We start from the raw sequence: 23,852 nt of genomic DNA on the forward strand, positions 1-23,852 counted from the left end.
CATGACATCCGCTAACGTCACGACAAGTCCAGGCTGCAGCCGAGGGTCCCTTTTCTGTGTTCCACTGGTGGATGCTGAGTTGTGAGCAGGGTTACCTTGCACGTCACACCCAGCATCCACCGGGCGCCCTCTCCCTCTCCCTATTCATTGGGAAAGCGTGCGGTGAATGCTGGGTGTGACACGGGGAATAACCCCGCACACAACCTAGCAGCCACCGGGGGACCCCAGCGCTGAGTCACGCCTCCCTTGTCGTGACGTCAGCGCAGGGTCACGTGATGCCTGTGAGCGGCCACCGATAGCGCCACTCACAGGCAGAACCTGCAACAGAAGGTAATTACAAAGACACTTATGGGCCCCGCGGGGATACATTGGGGGCATAATAAAAAGTTTTAGCCAACTTCTTTAAGTTTTATCTTAAGCATGTGAAATGCCATTGCAGAATATTAACACCCCTTTGCCTTAAAAAACTCCTGGGTTGCTTTCGCAGTATGTTTTAGGTCATTATCTATCAGTGCAGTGAAGCGCCATCTAATCAACCTCACTGCATTTGGTTGAATCTGAGCAGAAAGTATCGCAATTCAGAATTCATCCGGCTGCTTCTGTCTACTGTTACATCATCAACAAACACTAGTGACTCAGTGCCATTCTAAGCCATGCATGCCCATACCATCACACTGCCTCCACCATGTGTTATAGAGGATATGGTGTGCTTTAGATCATGAGCCGTTCCAAGCCTTCTCCATACTTTCTTCTTCCCATCATTCTGGTACAGATTAATCTTAGTTTCATCTGTCCAAAGAATGCTTTTCCAGAACTGGGCGGGCTTATTTAGATGTTATTTTGGCAAAATCTAATCTCCCTATTTTTAACCCCTTTACAGCCCATGATGTATTAACAGGCATCAGTGCCGTGGGCTTTAAGAGCCTGACCTGTATTAGTACGTCATCGCGATCGCGCGCGCACACAGGCTGTGGGGGTGCGATCACCGCCGGGTGTCAGCTGATTGTCACAGCTGACACCCGGTAATATGTGCAGGGAGCGGTCCCTCACCGCTCCCAGCACATTAACCCCCGCAATGCTGCGTTCGAAGTCGATCGCAGCATTGCAGTGGCAAGGGGAGGTGATCGGTATACTCACCTCCTCTTTCGGCATCCAGCGCTGTCTGCCGCAGCTTCCCGGGAGTTGCAATGATGACCCGATGTCGTCATGACAACATCCGGGTCACCAGGCAGCAGGAACATTGTTTGGTCATGCGCAGTGCACGACCACACAATGTTCTCACTGTGCAGCGCTAACTGCCTTGCATAGCACAGGGATGGTGCTCCATCCTTATGCTGTGCAGGCGATCAGAATGAAAAAAGTTAAAGTCCCAGAGTGGGACAATGTAAAAAAGTGTAAAAACTCTCAGAAAGTGAAAAAAATATATATATTTTTTTTTAAATATTTAAAAAAAAATAATCCACTAAAAATAAAAATATAATGTACCCATCAATAAATATTATTATGAAAAAAAAGCAAACAAACAATAAAAGTACACATATTTGGTATCGCCGCGTCCGTAACAACCTGACCTATAAAACTGTCCCACTAGTTAACCCCTTCAGTGAACACGGTAAAAAAAAAAAATAAAAAACGAAGCAAAAAACAATGCTTTATCACCATACTGCCAAACAAAAAATGGAATAACACGCGATCAAAAAGACGAATATAAATAAAAATGGTACCGCTGAAAACGCCATCTTTTCCCGCAAAAAACAAGCTACCATAAAGCTCCATCATCCAAAAAATCAAAAAGTTATAGCTCTCAGAATAAAGCGATCACTTATACCGCACGAGGAACGGCGTAAAAAATAAACTCTCAGGTTAGGGTTGTGCTAGGGTTAGGCTTGGGCTAGGGTTAGGGTTTGGCTAGGGTTAGGGCTGGGCTAGGGTTAAGGCTGGAGTTGGGGTTAGGGTTGTGATGGGGTTGGGATTTTTTTCAAAAGTAAGAAAAAAAGATGACGATATGGCGACTAGTGTTGAGCGCAAGTGCTCACTACTTGAGCGTGCATCAGTGCTCTGGTATACATTGAGTATCGTAAGTATTTGAGTGACATGCTCGAGTCTCCGCCCCATATGCTTTGCGGCCAAAAAAACTTTGTGGGGATTGCCTGCCATGCACGAGCGATCCCCGCATGTATTTTTTTGGGTGTCTAATCGTGAAACATGCGGGGCAGGTACTCGAGCATGTCACTCAAGCACAAGCAGTACATGGTGCATACCTGAGTACCCGATGCAAACTCAAGTAGCGAGCAATTGCGCTCCAAACACAACATGGTGTACGCTAACAATTTGAGCCGATTTTCCATTCAATTTGTTAGCGGACACCATGTCGCGTTTGGAGAGCCCCTGTGTGCCTAAACATTAGAGCTCCGCCACAAGTGACCCCATTTTGGAAACTAGACCCCCAAAGGCACCTATCTAGATGCATAGTGAGCACTTGGAACCCCCAGGTGCTTCACAAATTGATTTGTAAAAATGAAAAAGTGGAAAAAAAAATACTTTTTTAATTTTTACGGATTAATTTGTGAAACACCTGGGGGTTCAAAATGCTCAACACCCATCTAGATAAGTTACCAGGGGGGTCTAGTTTCCAAAATGGGGTCACTTGTTGGGGGTTTCCACTGTTTAGGCACATCAGGGGCTCTCCAAATGCAACATGGCATCCGCTAATTATTCAAGCAAATTTTACAATCGAAAATTCAAATGGCGCTCCTTCCCTTCCGAGCTCTGCCGTACGCCCAAACAGTGGTTTTTCCCCACATGTTGGGTACCTCCGTGCCCAGGGGAAATTGCACAACAAATTTTGGGGTCCATTTTTTCCTGTTACCCCTGCAAAAATAAAAAAAATTGGGTCTAAAGTAACATTTTTGTGAAAAAAAATTAAATGTTCATTTTTTTCTTCCACATTCCAAAAATTTCTGTGAAGCACCTGAAGGGTTAATAAAGTTCTTGAATGTGGTTTTGAGCACCTTGAGGGGTGCAGTTTTTAGAATGGTGTAACTTTTGGGTATTTTCTGTCATAAAGACCTCTCAAAGTGCCTTCAAATGTGATGTGGTCCCTAGAAAAATGGTTTTGTAAATTTTGTTGGAAAAATGAGAAATCGCTGGTCAACTTTTAACCCTTATAGCTCCATAACAAAAAAAAAATTTTGTTCCAAAATTGTGCTGTTGTAAAGTAGACATGTGGGAAATGTTATTTATTAACTATTTTGTGTGACATATCTCTCTGGTTTAAGGGCATAAAAATTCAAATTTTGAAAATTGCAAAATTTTCAAAATTTTCGTCAAATTTCCATTTTTTTCACAAATAAACGCAAGTGATATCGAAGAAATTTTACCACAATCATGAAGTACAATATGTCATGAAAAAACAGTCTCAGAATCAGGGGAATCCGTTGAAGTGTTCCAGAGTAATTACCTCATAAAGTGACAGTGGTCAGAATTGTAAAAATTGGCCTGGTCATTAAAATGCAAACCACCTTGGGTTGTAAAGGGGTTAAGGCTGATTAATGGTTTGCACCTTGTGGTTAACCCCATTTATTTGCTCTCATGAAGTATGTTATTTATGATAGAACTTAGATACAGAAACACCTACTTCCTGGAAAGTGTTCTTCACTAGAGTGGATGTTGTGAAGTGTTTTTTCTTCATGGAAAGAATTCTGTGATCATAACTCCAATTAGGATGTGAATACCTTCTTATTATAGTTGAGAGTCTGGATTTTAAGTCCTTATTGATTATATAACTGTATCTTGAATATGTTTTGGTAAACAGATAAAATGCCAAAACTTTGTGTCACTGTCCAAATATTTATGGCCCTATAGTAACTGTAGATATCAAAGATGGATATACATTTTTAATCAATCCAAGTGAGCAATGGCAACATTTAACTCCACAGAGCCGTTGTATCTAACTTCTGTATCTATCAATCATCTGTCTGTTAATCTGTTACATCCATCTATCATTTATCTCATGTCTTCCTAATCTATCTATGCACATGAAGAAATTTGGTGTTGCTTTGTATTTTTTTTGTTGCTCTTGCCTATTATCTACTGTATCTTTCTATGCCTATCTATCTATCTATCTATCTATCTATGTTATTATTATTTATTATTATAGCGCCATTTATTCCACGTCACTTTACATGTGAAAAGGGAGTATACATAATAAAAAACAAGTACAATAATCTTGAACAATACAAGACACCGACTGGTACAGGAGGAGAGAGGACCCTACCCGCTAGGGCTCATAGTTTACAAGGGATGGGTGAGGATACAGTAGGTCAGAGTAGAGCTGGTCATGCAGCAGTATGGTGGAACGATGGTTACTGCAGGTTGTAGGCTTGTCGGAAGAGTTGGGTCTTCAGGTGCCTTTTGAAGGTTTCCATGGTAGGCGAGAGTCTGATGTGTTGGGGTAGCGAGTTCCAGAGTAGGGGGGATGCACGGGAGAATTCTTGTATGTCATTGTGGGAAGAGTAGATAACAGGGGAGTAGAGAAGGAGATCTTGTGAGGATCAGAGGTTGTGTGCAGGTAAGTAACAGGAGACTTGGTTACAGATGTATGGTGGAGACAGGTTGTGGATGGCTTTGTATGTCATGTTAGGGTTTTGAACTGGAGTCTCTGGGCAAGAGGAGCCAGTGAAGGGATTGACAGAGAGGAGAGGCCGGGAATAGTGGGGGATAGGTGGATTAGTTGGGCAGCGGAGTTTATGATAGATTGGAGGGGTGCTAGAGTGTTAGAAGGGACGCCACAGAGCAGGATGTTGCAGTAGTCAAGTCAGGAGATGATGAGGTCATGTACTAGGGTTTTTGCAGATTCTTGATTAAGGAATGTACGGATTCGCAAGATATTTTTGAGTTGGAGTCGGCAGAAAATGGAAAGGGCTTGGATATGTGGTTTGAAGGAGAGATTAGTGTTAGAACTCTCCTGTTAGGTTTTTTTTTGTTTGCTGGTCACATGACCATTTTTGCCTATTTAATCCGGCTCCGCCCTCCTGGTCTTGCTGGACTTCATTGTATTTACTACTCTTGAGCTAGCTTTGTGCTCTGTTGCCGTTCTCTGTTAGTTTTGCTAGGTCTTCTGACCTCTATGCTTTTTGTTGTGTGTTTGTCTTTGACTGCTACTATTTCTGCTAGGAGGTGTCCAACTTATCCCAGTCCCTAGTTCTTGTAGGGATCCCTCCCTCACATCTATAGGTCTTCGTACAGACTAGCCGAGGACTTTAGCGGGTCTGATCGCAGGATCAGGTTCCCCGTTACATCGTAGGGATCTAGTTTAGTTCTATTGTAGGGACAGTTCTCCTGTCTTTCCTTAGTCCCTGTAGCAGATCATAACAATTAGAGTCCAGGTTACCCTTGGCAGCGAGCTTACTAGGGAGAGTGAGAAACCATTTACCTTATTGAATAGGTCAGTTGGGGGGTTGAGAGAGATGGGAAAAGATGATGAATTTGGTTTTATCCATGTTACATTTTAGAAATCTAGCAGGGAAGAAGCATGAGATAGCGGACAGACATTGTGGGATTTTGGTTAGTAAGGAGGTGATATTTGTCCAGAGAGGTAGATCTGTGTGTTGTCAGCATAGAGATGATACTGAAAGTCGAGGGACTCTATGAGCTGTCCCTGGCCGAAGGTGTATATGGAGAAAAGCAGGGGCCCTAGAACTGAACCTTCGGGAACACCAACAGATAAGTGTCGAGATGAGTAGATGGTGTGTGAGTGGGAGACGCTGACTGTCCAGTCTGTTAAGTATGAAGAAATCGAAGATAGGGCCAAGTCTGTCATGCCGAAAGATGAGAGAATCTGTAGTTAGAGGAAATGGTCTAATGTGTCGAAGGCAGATGACAGGTCCAGGAGGAGGAGGACAGAGTAGTGTCCCTTGGATTTGCCAGTTATTAGATCATTGTTGACTTTAGCCAGGGCAGTTTCCGTAATGGTGGTGTCGGAAGCCAGATTGTAAGCGGTCAAAGAGGGAGCAGGAGGAGAGGTGGGAGGACAGTTCAAAATGAATGTGCATTCCAGTAGTTTTGAGGCATAGGGAAGAAGTGATATGGGGCGATAGCTGGACACAGAGGATGGGTCAACAGAGGGCTTTTTGAGGGTGGGTGTGATTGAGGCATGTTTGAAGCATGAGGGGAAAATACCAGTGGTTAGTGAGAGGTTGAAGAGATGGGTTAGGGTTCGGATGAAGACTGTGGTGATGTTTGGTTTGAGGTAAGACAGGATTGGGTCAAGTGCACAGGTGTTGAGATGTGATCGTGAGAGGAATGTTGATATTCTGTAATGGTGAAGAAGCAGGTTTTGAAGGAGGAGGGATGAGTAGGTGTGAGGGGCTGTTGGCAAAAGGTTTCTCTGATGTTATCGATCTTCTGCTTGAAGCATGAGGCAAAGTCTTCAGCTGATATGAGAGGAGAGAGAGAAGGTGCTAGGGGACAAAGGAGAGAATTTAAAGTGTTGAATAGCTGTTTAGGGTTGTGAGACAGGAAGGATATGAGAGATGATAAGTATGTTTGTTTTGCTGCTGTGAGTGTGGACTTGAAAGTGGAGAGGGACTGTTTGAATGTGATGAAGTGCTCATTGGAGAGGGATATTTTCCATCTCCCTTCAGCAACCCTGGAAGCCCGCCTCAGTTCTTTAGTCAGGCTGGCGTGTCAGGGTTGCCTGTTGATTGTGGGAGCTTTGGTATGTGTGAGGGAGGCAACCGATTTGAGAACTGCAGCTGTTGTGGTGTTGTATAAAGCAACAGAAGCATCTGCATTATGTAAGGAACCTATGTCTGCAAGAGGGAGAAGGGACTCAGAAAGTAAGTGTAAATAAAAGTGTTTGAGATTTCTGGTGTGCAAGTTTGTGGAGTGGGGATTGTGTACCTGGAGAGAAGAGAATGTGAGTAAGTTGTGGTTAGACAGAGGGAGAAGTGAGTTAGAGAGGTTAGATAGGGAACAGAGGTGGGTGAAGATGAGGTCCAGTGTGTAGCCGGATCTGTGAGTGGCTGCAGAAGAACATTGAGTAAGACGAAGGAGGAAGTGAGAGATAGAAGCTTAGAGACTGCTGTGTGGGAAGTGTCAATGGGGATGTTGAAGTCACCCATGATGATAGTGGGGATGTCAGTGGAAAGGAAATTAAATAGTCAGGTGGAGAAGTGGTCAAAAAAGGTGGTGGCTGGCCCTGGGGGGGGGTAAATGACAGTTAGTTGGAGGTTAGAGGGTGAGTAGATGCTCACAGACTGCATCTCAAAAGAAGGGAGCGTAATGGAAGGTCGCAGTGGAATTTGGGTGAAGGAGCTGTTATTTAACAGGAGAAAACCAACTCCTCCACCATGTTTGTTGCTGGCGCGAAGGGTGTGGGAGAGGTGGAATCCACCATAAGAAAGTGCAGCTAGAGAGGCTGTGTCAGAGGGGGTGAGCCAGGTTTAAGTGATCCGGAGGAAGGAGAGTTTGTTAGTGATGAAAAGATCATGGATGCAGGAACGTTTTAGAAAGACTGGGGAAGCGAGATCAGGGTGAATGGGTATGAGATTAGAAAGGTTGCAGAAATTTGTTATAGATCGTGGATGAGAGGTAGAAGTTACTGTGGGGATGTGGTGAGGAGGACCAGGATTTGGGGACATATCACCGGTAGTGAGGAGGAGCAGAGAAAGTATTAGTAGGTAGGAGCAGGAGAGGACATGCGGTTGCTGTTTGTGATTGGAGACAAAGGAATTTATTTTGAGCAACAGATCTGAGAAGGAGGTGAGATGGATGGGAAGGATGGAGAGAGAGCTAAACAGTTCATTACTAGGTGTAGGGATTATGGGGGTTAGTAGGAAGTGAAGGACTATGAGGGCGAGAGTGAAGACAAATCAAAGCATTGTTAACTGTGACTAAGTATCCAGTTCCCATCTGGTTCAATTCTGGTCTTATTCAGTGCAGTACACTTAAATGTTGCACCTGGATGGTCCACAGACAGACTGCGTCATGCAGACATACTGCTCACAATATATTTGCTAAGAAATGCATTCAGGTGTGAAGCAGAGGGGCTAGACCTGTTCTCATCTTTATCAGATAATTAGCACTGAACCAGATGCAGGATATATCACAGGCAGAGTAAGCAAAGAGATCATAAAGAAAAGTGGGGAGATAGTAGCAACATAGCAGGCGTAAAATAATATCAGGGCTTGGAAAAGCTGGATTGCAGTGTCACACATCTATATCATATCTATCTATTATCTATCTCATATCTATCAAATATCTCTCTATCATTTCTAGAAATCTAAATCCCTTTCCTGTTTATTCTTTCCTGGAGACATTTCCATCTCCCATCCCCTTTGTTACAGTGTACCTGTGGCCAGTCCTGTAGTTCTCTGCAGAGCCCCCAGACCTGTATCTATCACACAAGTTTGCATAACTTTGCACTGGAGGAGGGTCCATGCCAGGAGGGAGGGGGCAGGACACAGACACAGTGTTCTCCATCTGCAGGGTGCAGGCATAGTCAGATCTGGAGCTCCCATCTAGTGGAACAGATCACACAGAGCTGCCGGGGGTCTCTCCCCTCCTGCACCCACTGCCCAGACAGGAGCCATCTCACAACAACTTCAGACTCTTTGCATCTTCTTCTCTTTTTTTTTTTTGCTTTGCCCAAGGCTGCAGCGCGGACGAATCCCTGAGCCAGGAGAGGGTGACGTGCTTCTTGCGGATGAACACCTTAGCCGCCTGGTGGCTGATATAGAGCTGCAGTCAGATCGCTCCCCATCACTTTGCCAGGACTGGAGCTGCGGGCTGTGTGTGTGTGTGGAGCCGGCTGTATCTGTATTCTGCATTCACTCCACTTCTTACTCATTGTGTATGCAACAAGAGGAGCAGGCAGGAGCCGGCACATCCTCAGAGTCTACCACTGTCTCCTCAGCAAGAACTAGCTGGGAACTAAGGAGCTGTCCAGCACTGGAACCTGCTGAACATGAAACTCCCTCATTTCTACCTGCTTGGATTACTTGTCACCAGCGGGCAAGGTAGGAAGCACTGACACCCATGAACTAAGCCCAAGTCATCCATCACCCTGGCTAACCACTGCCTGGGAGACTGGTGTGTGCAGGGATGGAGACATCTACTATTGCATTAGTATTGCTACATTGTATCATTGCATTATTAATAGCTTGGATCTCACCCTGAGATCAGAGGCATGTGTCATCTCTGTGCATTTCTGCACTATATATATATATATATATATATATATATATATATATATATACTTATTAATAACAGCGCTCTATGTCCTCCTCACACATACATGGCTTCACAATTTCTATCAATCTCTTACCAAAATTGCTGTCTATGACTCCCCCCCCCCCTCTATCAATTGGTTGATTTATTGCTCCACTTTCCTATAAGACTCATTAAAATCATAAACTACAAGCCTCGATAGTTAATTTAACACCAATTTTAAGTTGTTTTCTGATTCTAAGGGGCTGGAAAGCTGAGGTTGTAATTATCAAGTCACCACCACCAAAAAAAAACCAAAACATCAAGTTCTGCATGTTAATGGGAGGGAGATAACACCAAGGTTGAGGGGTTCTGGTTTTCAGACAGCAGGGGGAGCCCATGTTCTATGTTTGGAGTTCACATCCCAGTTTTCTTACTTGCCTTAACTATGTGTTAGGATGAGCTTTGACACTTTCCAGGACTGTCTTCTATCATTTCTGAAGCACACCTTGACATTTTGGACATGAAGCTTTTCATTTCTTCATACAAAAAAAAAAAAGAAGGGGAAATCTTCAAGCCCATGCCATGTTCCTGGCGCAACATAAAATCCCAATGGAAACCCGAATCTCAGCATATAATTGCTTAGTGTTGACTATTTTATCCATTATGTAGCTTGACTTCTCACATCTTACCCATGGATGTGCTGTTTTGCAATAATTTCTGCCATTGCATAGGCAAATAAAAACATAAAGTGCAATAAAAATAATAATAATAATAATAATAATAATAATAATCAGTGAGACGATGGAAAGCTCAGCTAACTTTAAACATGTCCAATAATACATTGAGCCATAGCAAGTCTGCAGAACTGACCTGTCACTGGCAGCCTACTGAGAGAGGGGCTTAGAAACCAATTAGTGTTTTGAGGAAGCAAGAACTTGCTGGCATAATGAGATGTTAGAACCCGATCCATTAATATTTCAGCAGAATGCGATACTGAAACCAAATGTGCTGGCCATTTAATGGTCAGTTAGTGAATCTCTGGTCATGTTTCTGCTCTTCAGAAATGCATGGCAGCAGTACAGGGTGCCGCTATTAGCATAGTGGTGATTTCAGGGGAATTAATGCCGGCTCTGGAACCATCAAATGCTTCTGTTTACTCAACCAGGTTGCTGGTCTATACTGTTCCTGCTCCATTAATATGACAGTAGGGAGTCATGAAAAGCTCGTTTAAAATCATTGATTGTGCATTGGGCGTAAAAAGATCAAGCCTTTAGTTTGGGCAAACACAGAGAGAAGTGAGATCACTAATGGCAAACAACCAGAACACTTAGTCAACCATGGACAGGTTGTTGTTTTTTTTTTTTGTTTGTTTTTTTATAATTGTTTACAATTAAAGAGTATCTACCTGTATTAAAAGAAAAAAGAAAAAAAAAAATAATTAATTAATAACACGGTTATGATTCGGAGTTTTTTTTAATAATTAATACCTTTGATCTTTTTTTTCAAATCAGACTCAACTTTTTATATAGATATATATGTTGTGTACATTAAATATTTTATTATTATTATTATTTATACTATTTTAAACTACAATAGGTATCACCATTTTGATTACCATTCATTTTCATCATTGTCGCCCTCATTAATATAATAATAAAATAATATTAATCTAATATTATAGTGATATCATTATTATCATTATTGGTTATATAATTCTCCATCTGACACATGTAAACACATGCATAATGTATATATATATATATATATATATATATATATATATATTATTTTCTTATATTTATATACATGCACACATATATATGTACATATATATTTATATATATACTGTGTATATATATATATATATATATATATATATATATATATATATAGATAGATATAGAAAAAATGGAGGCAGCATTTTAATACATGTATATTGAAAAATAAGACAACGGCTCATAAAATATTAAATTTCTTATTTTTCAAGATAACTGTATTGGTGTGCTGCCTCCATTTTTGGGATATTATTGGAGGTGTGGTTTTTACCTAGGAGGCTTTGCACCCTTTATTTTCCTTTTTGCTGGTGCTCCACTGATATTTTTGATTCTTGATAGATAGATTGATTGATAGATAGATTGATAGATAGATCCATGGATAGATAGATAGATAGATAGATCCATGGATAGATAGATAGAGAGATAGATAGATAGATAGATAGATAGATGATAGATAGATAGATCCATGGATGGATGGATAGATAGATAGATAGATAGATGATAGATAGATAGATCCATGGATAGATAGATAGATAGATAGAGAGATAGATAGATAGATAGATAGATAGATAGATGATACATAGATAGATCCATGGATGGATGGATAGATAGATAGATAGATAGATAGATAGATAGATCCATAGATAGATAGATAGATGATAGATAGATAGATCCATGGATAGATAGATAGATGGTCTTACAAAATATGTTGTAATCCATGGACTGTAGATCCATATACTTGCTATTGGCATGTAAGAATTGCTCCACATCATCATTATCATATGAAGATACTACATCACCAACATCATCACCCTCCTTCTACCGGTCATCATCATCAGTGTTATTTTACAGTTTTTATTTATTTATTTACCTTTTTCGTTCTTTTTATACATCCATTGTACAACTTCTTTGACTTTTTAATGTTCCAATCTAAAATCACTATTATTTATTCCATTTTGTTCCCACCTGCATGTCATCCTAGGGCAGGACTACTGCCCTTGTTTTCTCTGCTGCCAACATGTTCCAGAGTTGCTGTGCTTAGATTGTAACCACTCCGATTGCTCCCTATTCTCAAGGAGACTCGTAAATCTTCAAAACTCACTAGGGGCGTTTTCTCACGGAAGCTTTTATATTGGCTTCATGTGGATTGACTTCGATTGCGTTGATCTTTTTGGAGTTTGAGAGGAAACCAGGAGAAGCCCCCAAACAGCATGCAGTACAAAATACCAGCAGATGTTGTCCTGGTTGGATTTGTACCCCAGACCCTAGTACTGTAAGTGATTGAGGCCCCCATCACATTACCATACCTGACAATTTAATGGATATTTTATCCTAACTGTAAATTCCTATCCACAGTATCATGTAGGGATGTCACCCGTTCTGTCTTTACTGTATGTTCTTGATTACAATATTGTTATATTGAGACACATAAAAGAAGCTGAAGAATTGTAATTAACATTTTGATGAAATGTTCCTGAAAACATGTATTATTTATTTTCAGATGTGTGTTCAATCACTTATTTGCAACATGACGTCACCTTTATATTATACCTAGTTGTGGGTCTCATACAGGTGGATAACTCTGAGTTTGATCAGTATGTGCAAGATGTATCCATTCTGGTTCATTGCTTTTTACATAAAATCTTCAATTCTGATGGGATTTTACCCATGTGCATAAATTACAATGATTAAAATCTGTATAATTGTAGCTAGCATCACTAGGAAAAGTCTACGATATTCATATCATGTGCCAATATGATGACATAACACTATTTCTCTAAAGACCATGAAAGAAGGTAATGGAAGGGGCCATCTGCTTTGGAAAATCCCCCTTTATTACAGGGGTCTATGCCGATAGACTTATCACAGTGTATCCTGCTGTCAGAGTCAGTGCACTAGATGTTCAATTTACCTACAGTGCCTCCTAAGGGAAAATCGGGCACTACACAGTTGCACATTGAAATAAATGGGCCATTTGGGTAATGTAAGGTTGTGCTGAGTCCTTCAGGGCAGGTGAAGATGTTCCCCACAATGGTTAATAGAGGAGGGTCCTGATGAGACATTTTACATCATTATTAGAGATGAGTGAACCTGAACTATAAAAGTTTGGGGTTTGTACCGGACAAGTGTCCGGTGCTGAATTTTGGACACTGACTTGTCCCGGAAGTTTATTTTAATGTTTGGAGAAAGAGAGAGAGATTCTGTGGGGCTACTTTGCTTCCTTTGGTATCCCCCTAGTCCTTACTACGAACATTTTACAGCACCAAAGTTCGGGTCCCCATTGACTTCTATGGGGTTCGGGTTCAAGTTCGGGTACAGTTCTGGTTTTGACTAAAGTTCGGTCAAACCCAACAAACATGAACATCCACAGGTCCGCTCATCCCTAGTCATTATTAACTAAGAATTCTACAATAAAGAATTTGAATATAAAGGTTTTCTAAACCAGACAACCCCTTTAATATCTGACTACAAACAATCAAAATCAGTGCTGGAAAGTTACTTATATATAAAGGTTGAAAGAAAGGTGTATATGCATCATCCTATCCGTATACCAGTTCTACAGACAAATTGAATGTTCATAGGGAGGCTCTACCCATTGCCATTCATTAGTGTAAAGCTACAAGTGTCATTAACCATGATATGTTGCTTGTGGTTTGGCAAGGTGGTGCAGTATGGGCAGAGGATATAAATGTGCAGTAATGAATGTCATAGACGTCTTAGAAAACAATGGACTGTGCAATCACATAAGGGCATAACAGGACATTTTCAGTGACAAGGGCAATACCAGTTACACAAAAAATGAAGGGTATTAGTACCTAAAATAGAGAGATTGGTGCAGCACTTTAAATCAAAAGCAACCCTTTTTCACCCAGGCAACTTTTCAGCTTCTGGGCACCTTCCTCAAGGGCTAAGCTTACAGCTGCTGAAATGTGGCATAAATAAAACCAATAAATAGAAATAAAATAAAAGGCTGATAAATAAACAGGCTTGCTTTTTATTTGAAGCGCTGTATAAACCTCCATAGTTAGTTTGCAAATGGATTGGATTGAATTGGATCAAGTTCAGAGAGGTGTGCACCACCGGTTAAGCATATGGTGTCAGTTCTTCAGATTGTCTTTATAGTACACAAACAAGAAAATTTGATTTTAGAAAAAAGATATAGCAAAATAAATCTCAGCATGAGCATGCTTCAGCATATACTAAAGACTGTCACTGGCTGATAAGGAATGAGAGCATAAGTTCCCACTTGATGTCTGCTGCCTGTTGTCAAGTGTAATCCATCTCTAGAACCAAAGAAGATAAAATTGATTATTTGAAATCAGGACAAGTCTTTTTCTCTTGGCTCCTGCTCTTCTGTAAAGCAGGTATACAATCACGAGCAAAAGGGTAACAATGTTTTGAACTTTTTACTTTCAGGCTTTCACCACCCACTACTGCTTCTAACGTGAGACTACCATCATTTTATAGACAATCATCTTGGCTATCTCATACATAAATTTGACTTACAACTATTTAGCATATGATTAGTTATGCTGATTCTTGTAATGTCACTGCATTGTTACTGTTTTGCTCCTGGTGGAGGAAAAATCTTTTTCTTCCTTTATACTACAAATTACAAACTCTTCTCACATTCCCTAATAGCTCAGTGTGTTATTCGGGTGATTCCAAAGTAATAGGTCACTGGTTCGAATCAAGGAGCATCCATGAAGATTTTCCAAGAAAAAAGAAACATCGTCATCCAGCTCATCGATGATGATTTGGAGCAATGAAACGAAAGTTAATAGACTAGGCTCTGATGGATGCAAATGGGTCTGGAAGAAACAAACAAAAAAGGGCTAAGGAATTGAGAGATTGAAGGAACTGTCAAGTTTGGTGGAGGAAGCCTGATGATATGGGGTGGTTTCACAGCCAAAGGAGTTGGATACTTAACCAGGATCGACGGCGGTCTCAATGCTGAGCTATATGTGAGTATCCTGCAAGTTGAGTCACTTCGTGCATTCGAGTACTATGGGTATGGAAAGAATGACATAGTGTTCCAGCAGGACAACAATTTGAAGCATACGTTGAGATTGGCGAAGAAATTTGTCAATGACAATGAAGTAGAAGTGCTGGATTGGCCCCCACAGTCCTCAGGCAGGAAAGGATGACATAGTGTTCCAGCAGGACAACAATCTGAAGCATAAATTGAGATTGGCCAAGAGATTTGTCAATGAAGTAGAAGTGCTGGATTGGCCCCCACAGTCCCCAGACCTCAACCTAATTGAACACTTGTGGGTAGAGTTGAAGAAAAAGCTGTATACATACCCGTGTGAGGCGACCAGTATGCATCAACTTTAGGAACGTGCAGAAGAGACCTGGGATAATTTTTCGGTCGAGACATGCTTGAATCTGATCAAGAGAATGCCCTGAGGATTCAGCCAGTGTTCACAGACAAAAGGTGGATTTACAAAATAATAAAAATTTTGATTTTTAGGAGCAAAACAGTAACAATGCAGTGACATGACAATAATCTGCATAATTAATCATATGCTAAATAGTTGCAAGTCAAATTTATGTATGAGATAGTGAAGATGATTTGATGGTAGTCTCACATTCGAAGCAGTAGTGGATGGTGAGATATCGAGCCTGAAAGTCAAAAGGTCAAAACTTTGTTACCCTTTTGCTCGTCAGCTTAAATGCATACAGGCAAGATATGTAAGCTTGAGGCAACCTATTAGAATAATGATCCTGTACCTATAGGGCTGGAAACTTGCTAATAAAGAGGAACCATGCACTCAAAGGAGTGATGGAGAATTGGGACACTTTTTGTGCCTATTTGACTGGTATGTGCATCAAACACAATTTTAACTTCATACAGGGAATGATGGAAGCAACCCCATGCATTGCTTTAGGTTTTGTGTTTTAGATAATGTGAAAAAATAGATCTTGAAAGAACCATGAATATGTAAAGAAAGTTCAAAGGATATGTTTTCAGTAGAGTTAACACTACTTTTGATATGATCAAGCCCTATAACAATTTATTTTCCCTAGCCATATGTATAGTAATGCTGCAAAAGCCTTCTTAACTAATGCAAATGTTAACAGATTAATGCAAAATACAAGTCTAAATTAAAACTTGGCCAACACATAATGTTTGTATGCGTTGTGTAATTATGTTCTTTATAGTCATTTTCACAGTATGGCTTCTACACAGAAGTGATTGGAATCTGCTGCAGTATCTCTGTGACTCACAATACATTTCCCACACACCAAATGTGTCATCTATGTGTAAATTATCTGCGCTTCCATAGGAATCAGTTGGCAAATATACTGTCTTGTGATTACTATTCCCCACCCAAAATAGGGAAGATTGAGAAAATGCAAATGGGGACTATGTAGTATGATAAACTGAGATTAAAACCAGAGAGTGATACATTTCCTGCCTACAGTTTTAAATGATATTTGTTATAGTCCTTGGACCTGTAAATAGAAGGGGAGATCTATCTTACTTTATGCTGGAGGATATGTGGCAGCGTAAGAAGGATTCATATGTATTATGAAGCATCAGTAGGAAATGGAGTCTAGATGAAGTAAACCATGTCATAGTAACATAGTAACATAGTTTTTAAGGTTGAAGGCAGACTAGGTCCATCTAGTTCAACCCATAGCCTAACATGTTGATCCAGAGGAAAGGGAAAAAAAAACATGTGGCAAACACTAAGCTCCACATTGGGGAAAAATATTCCTTCCTGACTCCACATACGGCAATCAGACTAGTTCCCTGGATCAACGCCCTATCAAGGAATCTAGTATATATAACCTGTAATATTATACTTTTCCAGAAAGGCATCCATGCCCTTCTTAAATTTTAGTAGTGAATCACTCATTACCCCCCAGTCCTCTAATAACTTTGGTCGCTATTCTCTGCACCCGCTCCAGTTCAACTATATCTTTCTTATACACTGGAGACCAGCCTTCTCTTCATTGTCGCTGAAAGACTCGGATTAACCCTCTAGTAAGAGAGTCGGATTAACCCTTTACAAGCAGCTATGACACTCAAAGTAACCATTTAGAATAAGCTATGTCTACCTGTGGAAGATTACGTGTTTAAAGCATCTATGTCCTCTTTTTTTACAATGATCCTTTACAAGATTCTATGCCCTCCTTTAGTACTCATTGTTTTATAAGCAGTTATTTCCTAGTCATGAAGATTAAACATGTACAAGCAGTTATGTCCTCTTAGCTCGCTGAGACATTTCACCAGGATATCCTACATAAACATTTGCCTTATTTGTACTTCATTGTCTTCATGCCATCATAAGTCCCCTATTAAACCAGATCTGAACACAAAGCTCTATCTAGCATTCATAAACTATATAGAATCAACTTCCCTCCTCTATGTTTGTACCTTTCACACAAGTAAATCCCAAGATTTTGCTCTTGCTCTGGTAATATGAAAGTAAAACCTGAATCTCTGTAGTCCCCAGGGAAATCATCTGATTTACTAATGATATGTATTTGAGAAAAGTGGATAATTTCATCCATCTGCGTTTTTTTCTGTTTTTTTCTCAGAAGTGAGAAAGGCCTTAATTTCATGGAACTAAGCTGCCATTCCAGTCGCAACTCATGATCAGGTGTGGAGCTGTTAGTAAAAGAAACCAGCCTTGTTTTTCTAAGCCTGTATACCTAAAGTTTTGTTAAAACAATTGATGTATGGAAAGATACAGTAACACAATATCAATGTCTGTTCCCTGTGATCTAAATAGTATGATACACATAGTAACATCCACAGTTATTCCTGTGTATAGGCATTTTTCTTGGACAATTGACAACATTTTGCATTCTATAGTGAAACAGTTCCAGAATGATGGACCTGTGCACATCTGGAAAATAATGAACATTAAGATATTGTTACCAATGTGTTCTTCCTTTCCTTTCTGCTTGACAAGGCATAGCCCAAAAATCCTGGTTCAAGAAGTCCACTTATTAAGAAAATAATATTTTGCAACACTCTGTTGGTAGATGTACAGCAAGTGAAATATGTATAGAACGCGTCACCAATTCTCTAAGTAAACATATTTCTAAAGGTGCTATTGACATGAAATTCTCACCAGATGTCGGTAACAACTAGTGTTGAGCGATACCTTCCGATATCGGGAAATATCGGATCGGATTGGATCGGACCGATACCGAAAAAGTATCGGATATCGCCGATTCCGATACCGGAAACCAATGCAAGTCAATGGGACATAAATATCGGAATTAAAATAAACCCTTTCTTTCCTTGTAGGTTATTTCTACATGAAGGAAAACAACTAAGAATAATGTAGAATGTATTGGGGGAGGTGGGGGAGACAATAAAGGCATAGAGGTTTAGCCCAGTCAAATGGAATAGCAGGAATTAATATTTTTTTATTATGTTCTGAGTTACGGAAATATTAACTATGTTAAGTATTTTTATATTTTGTCAGATATTTATGTTTCACTACTTCCATGCTCTTCACCTTCTTTTTTACTTCTCCCACACTTTCTCCTTCATCATCCTCAGCATCTTTTTCATCCACTTCTTCTTCACCTTCTTCTTCTTCACCTTCTTCGTATTATTCTTTTTTTTACATTCTTCATATTCTACTTCTTCATCTTCTTCATATTCTTCTTCTTCATCATATTCTTATTTGTGACAGGCATTCCTGTAGTTGTTATCTATAAAAGGTTGGACATTACACCTTTCGTTCTGCCCGTCACAAAAGATTTACAACAGGATTTGTCCGCGTTCAGTTTGGCCTGCAGCAGCAGGTCTTTTCCAGGGGCACCACGAGGAGGAACGGACTCACCCCCATACACTGCTTAGTCATCTTCTGCTTATAATTTAGATATTATCTTTTGCTCTGATTTTTAGTCTTATGCTTAATGTTCTTCCGCTTTTTGTTCTGCAGCTTCTTGTATTTCTGCTTCTTGGTTTTCTGTCTCTTGTTTTTCTGTATCTTGGTGCTTGTCTTCTCTTCTTTGTCTTCTTGGTCAACTTCTTCAGGGTCATCTTCTTGGTCTTCTTCGGGGTGGTCTTCAGGGTCGTCGTCTTCGGGGGTCCTCGTCTTCGGGGTCCTCGTCTTCTTCGGGTTGGTCTTCTGGGTCCTCGTCTTCGGGGTCCTCGTCTTCTTCGGGGTGGTCTTCAGGGTCCTCGTCTTCTTCGGGGTGGTCTTCAGGGTCCTCGTCTTCTTCCGGGTGGTCTTCAGGGTCCTCGTCTTCAGGGTCATTGTCTTCGGGGTCCTCGTCTTCTTAGGGTTGGTCTTCAGGGTCCTCGTCTTCAGGGTCCTCGTCAGGGAGATCCAGAGTGATTACCAAGAACCATTTCAAAAAGCTTGAACTTGGAAATGTAGCAGAAGGTACAAGAAAGCTGAGGAACTACCGAGGACCAGCTGACGGTACTGGAACCCGGATGGATAGCAGAAGGTACAAGAGCCAATGGAACTACCGAGGACCAGCTGATGTTACTGGAACTCGGTTACTAAGCAGGAGGTACCTGTGCCAGAAAGCACTACCAAGGACCAGCAGACGTTGGTGGAACTTGGATACCGAGAAGGAGGCACCTAATCCAAAGGCACTGCCGAGAACCAGCTGACGGTACTGGAACCCGGATGGGTAGCAGAAGGTACCCATGTAAAAAAAAAGTTCAAGGCCGCGAGCCGGCCGCAGTTACCAAAACCCACAGTCCTACAGAGGGTGCTTGTCCTATTGGCACTATGGAACCAGCCTTCATTGCCAGATCCCGCAGCCCACATAGGAGTCACCTAAACTGCAGGCACCATAGAGTCGGCTAACCCGACCGCAACACGACAGGACAACGCATTGGAGGCAAAGTGACGTTGACACTACCCGGAAACAGCTGGCGTGCTGGAACCAGGCTGGGCAGGAGGGAGTACCCGTGCCAAAGACACTGCCGAGAACCAGCTGACGGTACTGGAACCCGGATGGGTAGCAGAAGGTACAAGAGCCAATGGAACTGCCGAGAACCAGCTGGCGGTGCTGGAGCCCAGGGTAAATACTAAAAACAGAAGAGCCAGAGGTGTATTTGGAGGAGGTTTTAAATCCGTACTACAGTGGATGTGGACAAAGCAGGAGAATTTGCCGGACACACAGCTGGGGATCAGCTGACGTTACTGAATCCCAATAACACTGGAGCAAGCGTTGACTGTGCAGACGGCACTTCTGAGCAGCAACTAGCGGTATTGGAGCCCAGGGTAAATACTAAAAACGGAGGAGCCAGAGGTGTAATTGGAGCAAGTTTTAAATAAGTAGCACAGTGAATATGGACAGAGCAGGAGAAATTGCCGTGAACACAGCAGGGGAACAGCTGACGTTACCGAACCCCAATAACACCGCAGCAAGTGTTGACTGTGCAGACGGCACTTCCGAGCGCCAACTGGCGGTGCTGGAGCCCAGGGATAAGAATGAAAACAGAGGAGCCAGAGGTGTAATTCGAGCAACTTTAAAATGTGTAGTACAGTGGATGTGGACAAAGCAGGAGAAATTGCCGTCCGCACAGCAGGAGAACAGCTGACGTTACTGAACCCCAATAACACGGCAGCAAGTGTTGACTGTGCAGACGGCACTTCCGAGCGCCAACTGGCGGTGCTGGAGCCCAGGGATAAGAATGAAAACAGAGGAGCCAGAGGTGTAATTCGAGCAACTTTAAAATGTGTAGTACAGTGGATGTGGACAAAGCAGGAGAAATTGCCGTCCGCACAGCAGGAGAACAGCTGACGTTACTGAACCCCAATAACACGGCAGCAAGTGTTGACTGTGCAGACAGCACTTCCGAGCGCCAACTGGCGGTGTTGGAGCCCAGGGTAAATACTAAAAACGGAGGAGCCAGAGGTGTAATTGGAGCAAGTTTTAAATAAGTAGCACAGTGAATATGGACAGAGCAGGAGAAATTGCCGTGAACACAGCAGGGGAACAGCTGACGTTACCGAACCCCAATAACACCGCAGCAAGTGTTGACTGTGCAGACGGCACTTCCGAGCGCCAACTGGCGGTGCTGGAGCCCAGGGATAAGAATGAAAACAGAGGAGCCAGAGGTGTAATTGGAGCAACTTTAAAATCTGTAGTAGTGAGAATGTGGACAGAGCAGGAGAAATTGCCGTCCGCACAGCAGGGGAACAGCTGACGTTACTGAACCCCAATAACATGGTAGCAAGTGTTGACTGTGCAGACAGCACTTCTGAGCGCCAACTGGCGGTGCTGGAGCCCAGGGATAAGAATGAAAACAGAGGAGCCAGAGGTGTAATTGGAGCAACTTTAAAATCTGTAGTAGTGAGAATGTGGACAGAGCAGGAGAAATTGCCGTCCGCACAGCAGGGGAACAGCTGACGTTACTGAACCCCAATAACACGGCAGCAAGTGTTGACTGTGCAGACAGCACTTCCAAGCGCCAACTGGCGGTGTTGGAGCCCAGGGTAAATACTAAAAACGGAGGAGCCAGAGGTGTAATTGGAGCAAGTTTTAAATAAGTAGCACAGTGAATATGGACAGAGCAGGAGAAATTGCCGTGAACACAGCAGGGGAACAGCTGACGTTACCGAACCCCAATAACACCGCAGCAAGTGTTGACTGTGCAGACGGCACTTCCGAGCGCCAACTGGCGGTGCTGGAGCCCAGGGATAAGAATGAAAACAGAGGAGCCAGAGGTGTAATTGGAGCAACTTTAAAATCTGTAGTAGTGAGAATGTGGACAGAGCAGGAGAAATTGCCGTCCGCACAGCAGGGGAACAGCTGACGTTACTGAACCCCAATAACATGGTAGCAAGTGTTGACTGTGCAGACAGCACTTCCGAGCGCCAACTGGCGGTGCTGGAGCCCAGGGATAAGAATGAAAACAGAGGAGCCAGAGGTGTAATTGGAGCAACTTTAAAATCTGTAGTAGTGAGAATGTGGACAGAGCAGGAGAAATTGCCGTCCGCACAGCAGGGGAACAGCTGACGTTACTGAACCCCAATAACACGGCAGCAAGTGTTGACTGTGCAGACAGCACTTCCGAGCGCCAACTGGCGGTGTTGGAGCCCAGGGTAAATACTAAAAACGGAGGAGCCAGAGGTGTAATTGGAGCAAGTTTTAAATAAGTAGCACAGTGAATATGGACAGAGCAGGAGAAATTGCCGTGAACACAGCAGGGGAACAGCTGACGTTACTGAACCCCAATAACATGGTAGCAAGTGTTGACTGTGCAGACGGCACTTCCGAGCGCCAACTGGCGGTGCTGGAGCCCAGGGATAAGAATGAAAACAGAGGAGCCAGAGGTGTAATTCGAGCAACTTTAAAATGTGTAGTACAGTGGATGTGGACAAAGCAGGAGAAATTGCCGTCCGCACAGCAGGAGAACAGCTGACGTTACTGAACCCCAATAACACGGCAGCAAGTGTTGACTGTGCAGACGGCACTTCCGAGCGCCAACTGGCGGTGCTGGAGCCCAGGGATAAGAATGAAAACAGAGGAGCCAGAGGTGTAATTCGAGCAACTTTAAAATGTGTAGTACAGTGGATGTGGACAAAGCAGGAGAAATTGCCGTCCGCACAGCAGGAGAACAGCTGACGTTACTGAACCCCAATAACACGGCAGCAAGTGTTGACTGTGCAGACAGCACTTCCGAGCGCCAACTGGCGGTGTTGGAGCCCAGGGTAAATACTAAAAACGGAGGAGCCAGAGGTGTAATTGGAGCAAGTTTTAAATAAGTAGCACAGTGAATATGGACAGAGCAGGAGAAATTGCCGTGAACACAGCAGGGGAACAGCTGACGTTACCGAACCCCAATAACACCGCAGCAAGTGTTGACTGTGCAGACGGCACTTCCGAGCGCCAACTGGCGGTGCTGGAGCCCAGGGATAAGAATGAAAACAGAGGAGCCAGAGGTGTAATTGGAGCAACTTTAAAATCTGTAGTAGTGAGAATGTGGACAGAGCAGGAGAAATTGCCGTCCGCACAGCAGGGGAACAGCTGACGTTACTGAACCCCAATAACATGGTAGCAAGTGTTGACTGTGCAGACAGCACTTCCGAGCGCCAACTGGCGGTGCTGGAGCCCAGGGATAAGAATGAAAACAGAGGAGCCAGAGGTGTAATTGGAGCAACTTTAAAATCTGTAGTAGTGAGAATGTGGACAGAGCAGGAGAAATTGCCGTCCGCACAGCAGGGGAACAGCTGACGTTACTGAACCCCAATAACACGGCAGCAAGTGTTGACTGTGCAGACAGCACTTCCGAGCGCCAACTGGCGGTGTTGGAGCCCAGGGTAAATACTAAAAACGGAGGAGCCAGAGGTGTAATTGGAGCAAGTTTTAAATAAGTAGCACAGTGAATATGGACAGAGCAGGAGAAATTGCCGTGAACACAGCAGGGGAACAGCTGACGTTACCGAACCCCAATAACACCGCAGCAAGTGTTGACTGTGCAGACGGCACTTCCGAGCGCCAACTGGCGGTGCTGGAGCCCAGGGATAAGAATGAAAACAGAGGAGCCAGAGGTGTAATTGGAGCAACTTTAAAATCTGTAGTAGTGAGAATGTGGACAGAGCAGGAGAAATTGCCGTCCGCACAGCAGGGGAACAGCTGACGTTACTGAACCCCAATAACATGGTAGCAAGTGTTGACTGTGCAGACAGCACTTCCGAGCGCCAACTGGCGGTGCTGGAGCCCAGGGATAAGAATGAAAACAGAGGAGCCAGAGGAGTAATTGGAGCAACTTTAAAATGTGTAGTACAGTGGATGTGGACAAATCAGGAGAAATTGCCGTCCGCACAGCAGGAGAACAGCTGACGTTACTGAACCCCAATAACACGGCAGCAAGTGTTGACTGTGCAGACGGCACTTCCGAGCGCCAACTGGCGGTGTTGG

At 42.7% G+C, this 23,852-nt stretch overlaps 1 protein-coding gene across 2 annotated transcripts in view; it reads left to right on the forward strand.

The window, feature by feature from the left end:
* The first annotated feature begins 8,484 nt into the window (after nucleotides 1-8,484).
* The window catches only part of NCAM2 (neural cell adhesion molecule 2), a 578,411-nt gene continuing 563,043 nt past the window's right edge, over nucleotides 8,485-23,852 (forward strand). The window contains exon 1 of one of the 2 annotated variants that reach the window (XM_073668266.1): nucleotides 8,485-9,020. In XM_073668266.1, coding sequence (XP_073524367.1) covers nucleotides 8,969-9,020 — 52 coding nt within the window. In that variant the 5' untranslated portion in view covers nucleotides 8,485-8,968. The remainder of the gene's footprint in view (nucleotides 9,021-23,852) is intronic. The other variant, XM_073668267.1, reaches the window with a different exon arrangement.

This window comes from Phyllobates terribilis, unplaced genomic scaffold, assembly GCF_046119375.1.
Source record: "Phyllobates terribilis strain yellow unplaced genomic scaffold, ASM4611937v1 Scaffold_2__4_contigs__length_985480577, whole genome shotgun sequence".
Classification (NCBI taxonomy): Eukaryota; Metazoa; Chordata; class Amphibia; order Anura; family Dendrobatidae; genus Phyllobates; species Phyllobates terribilis.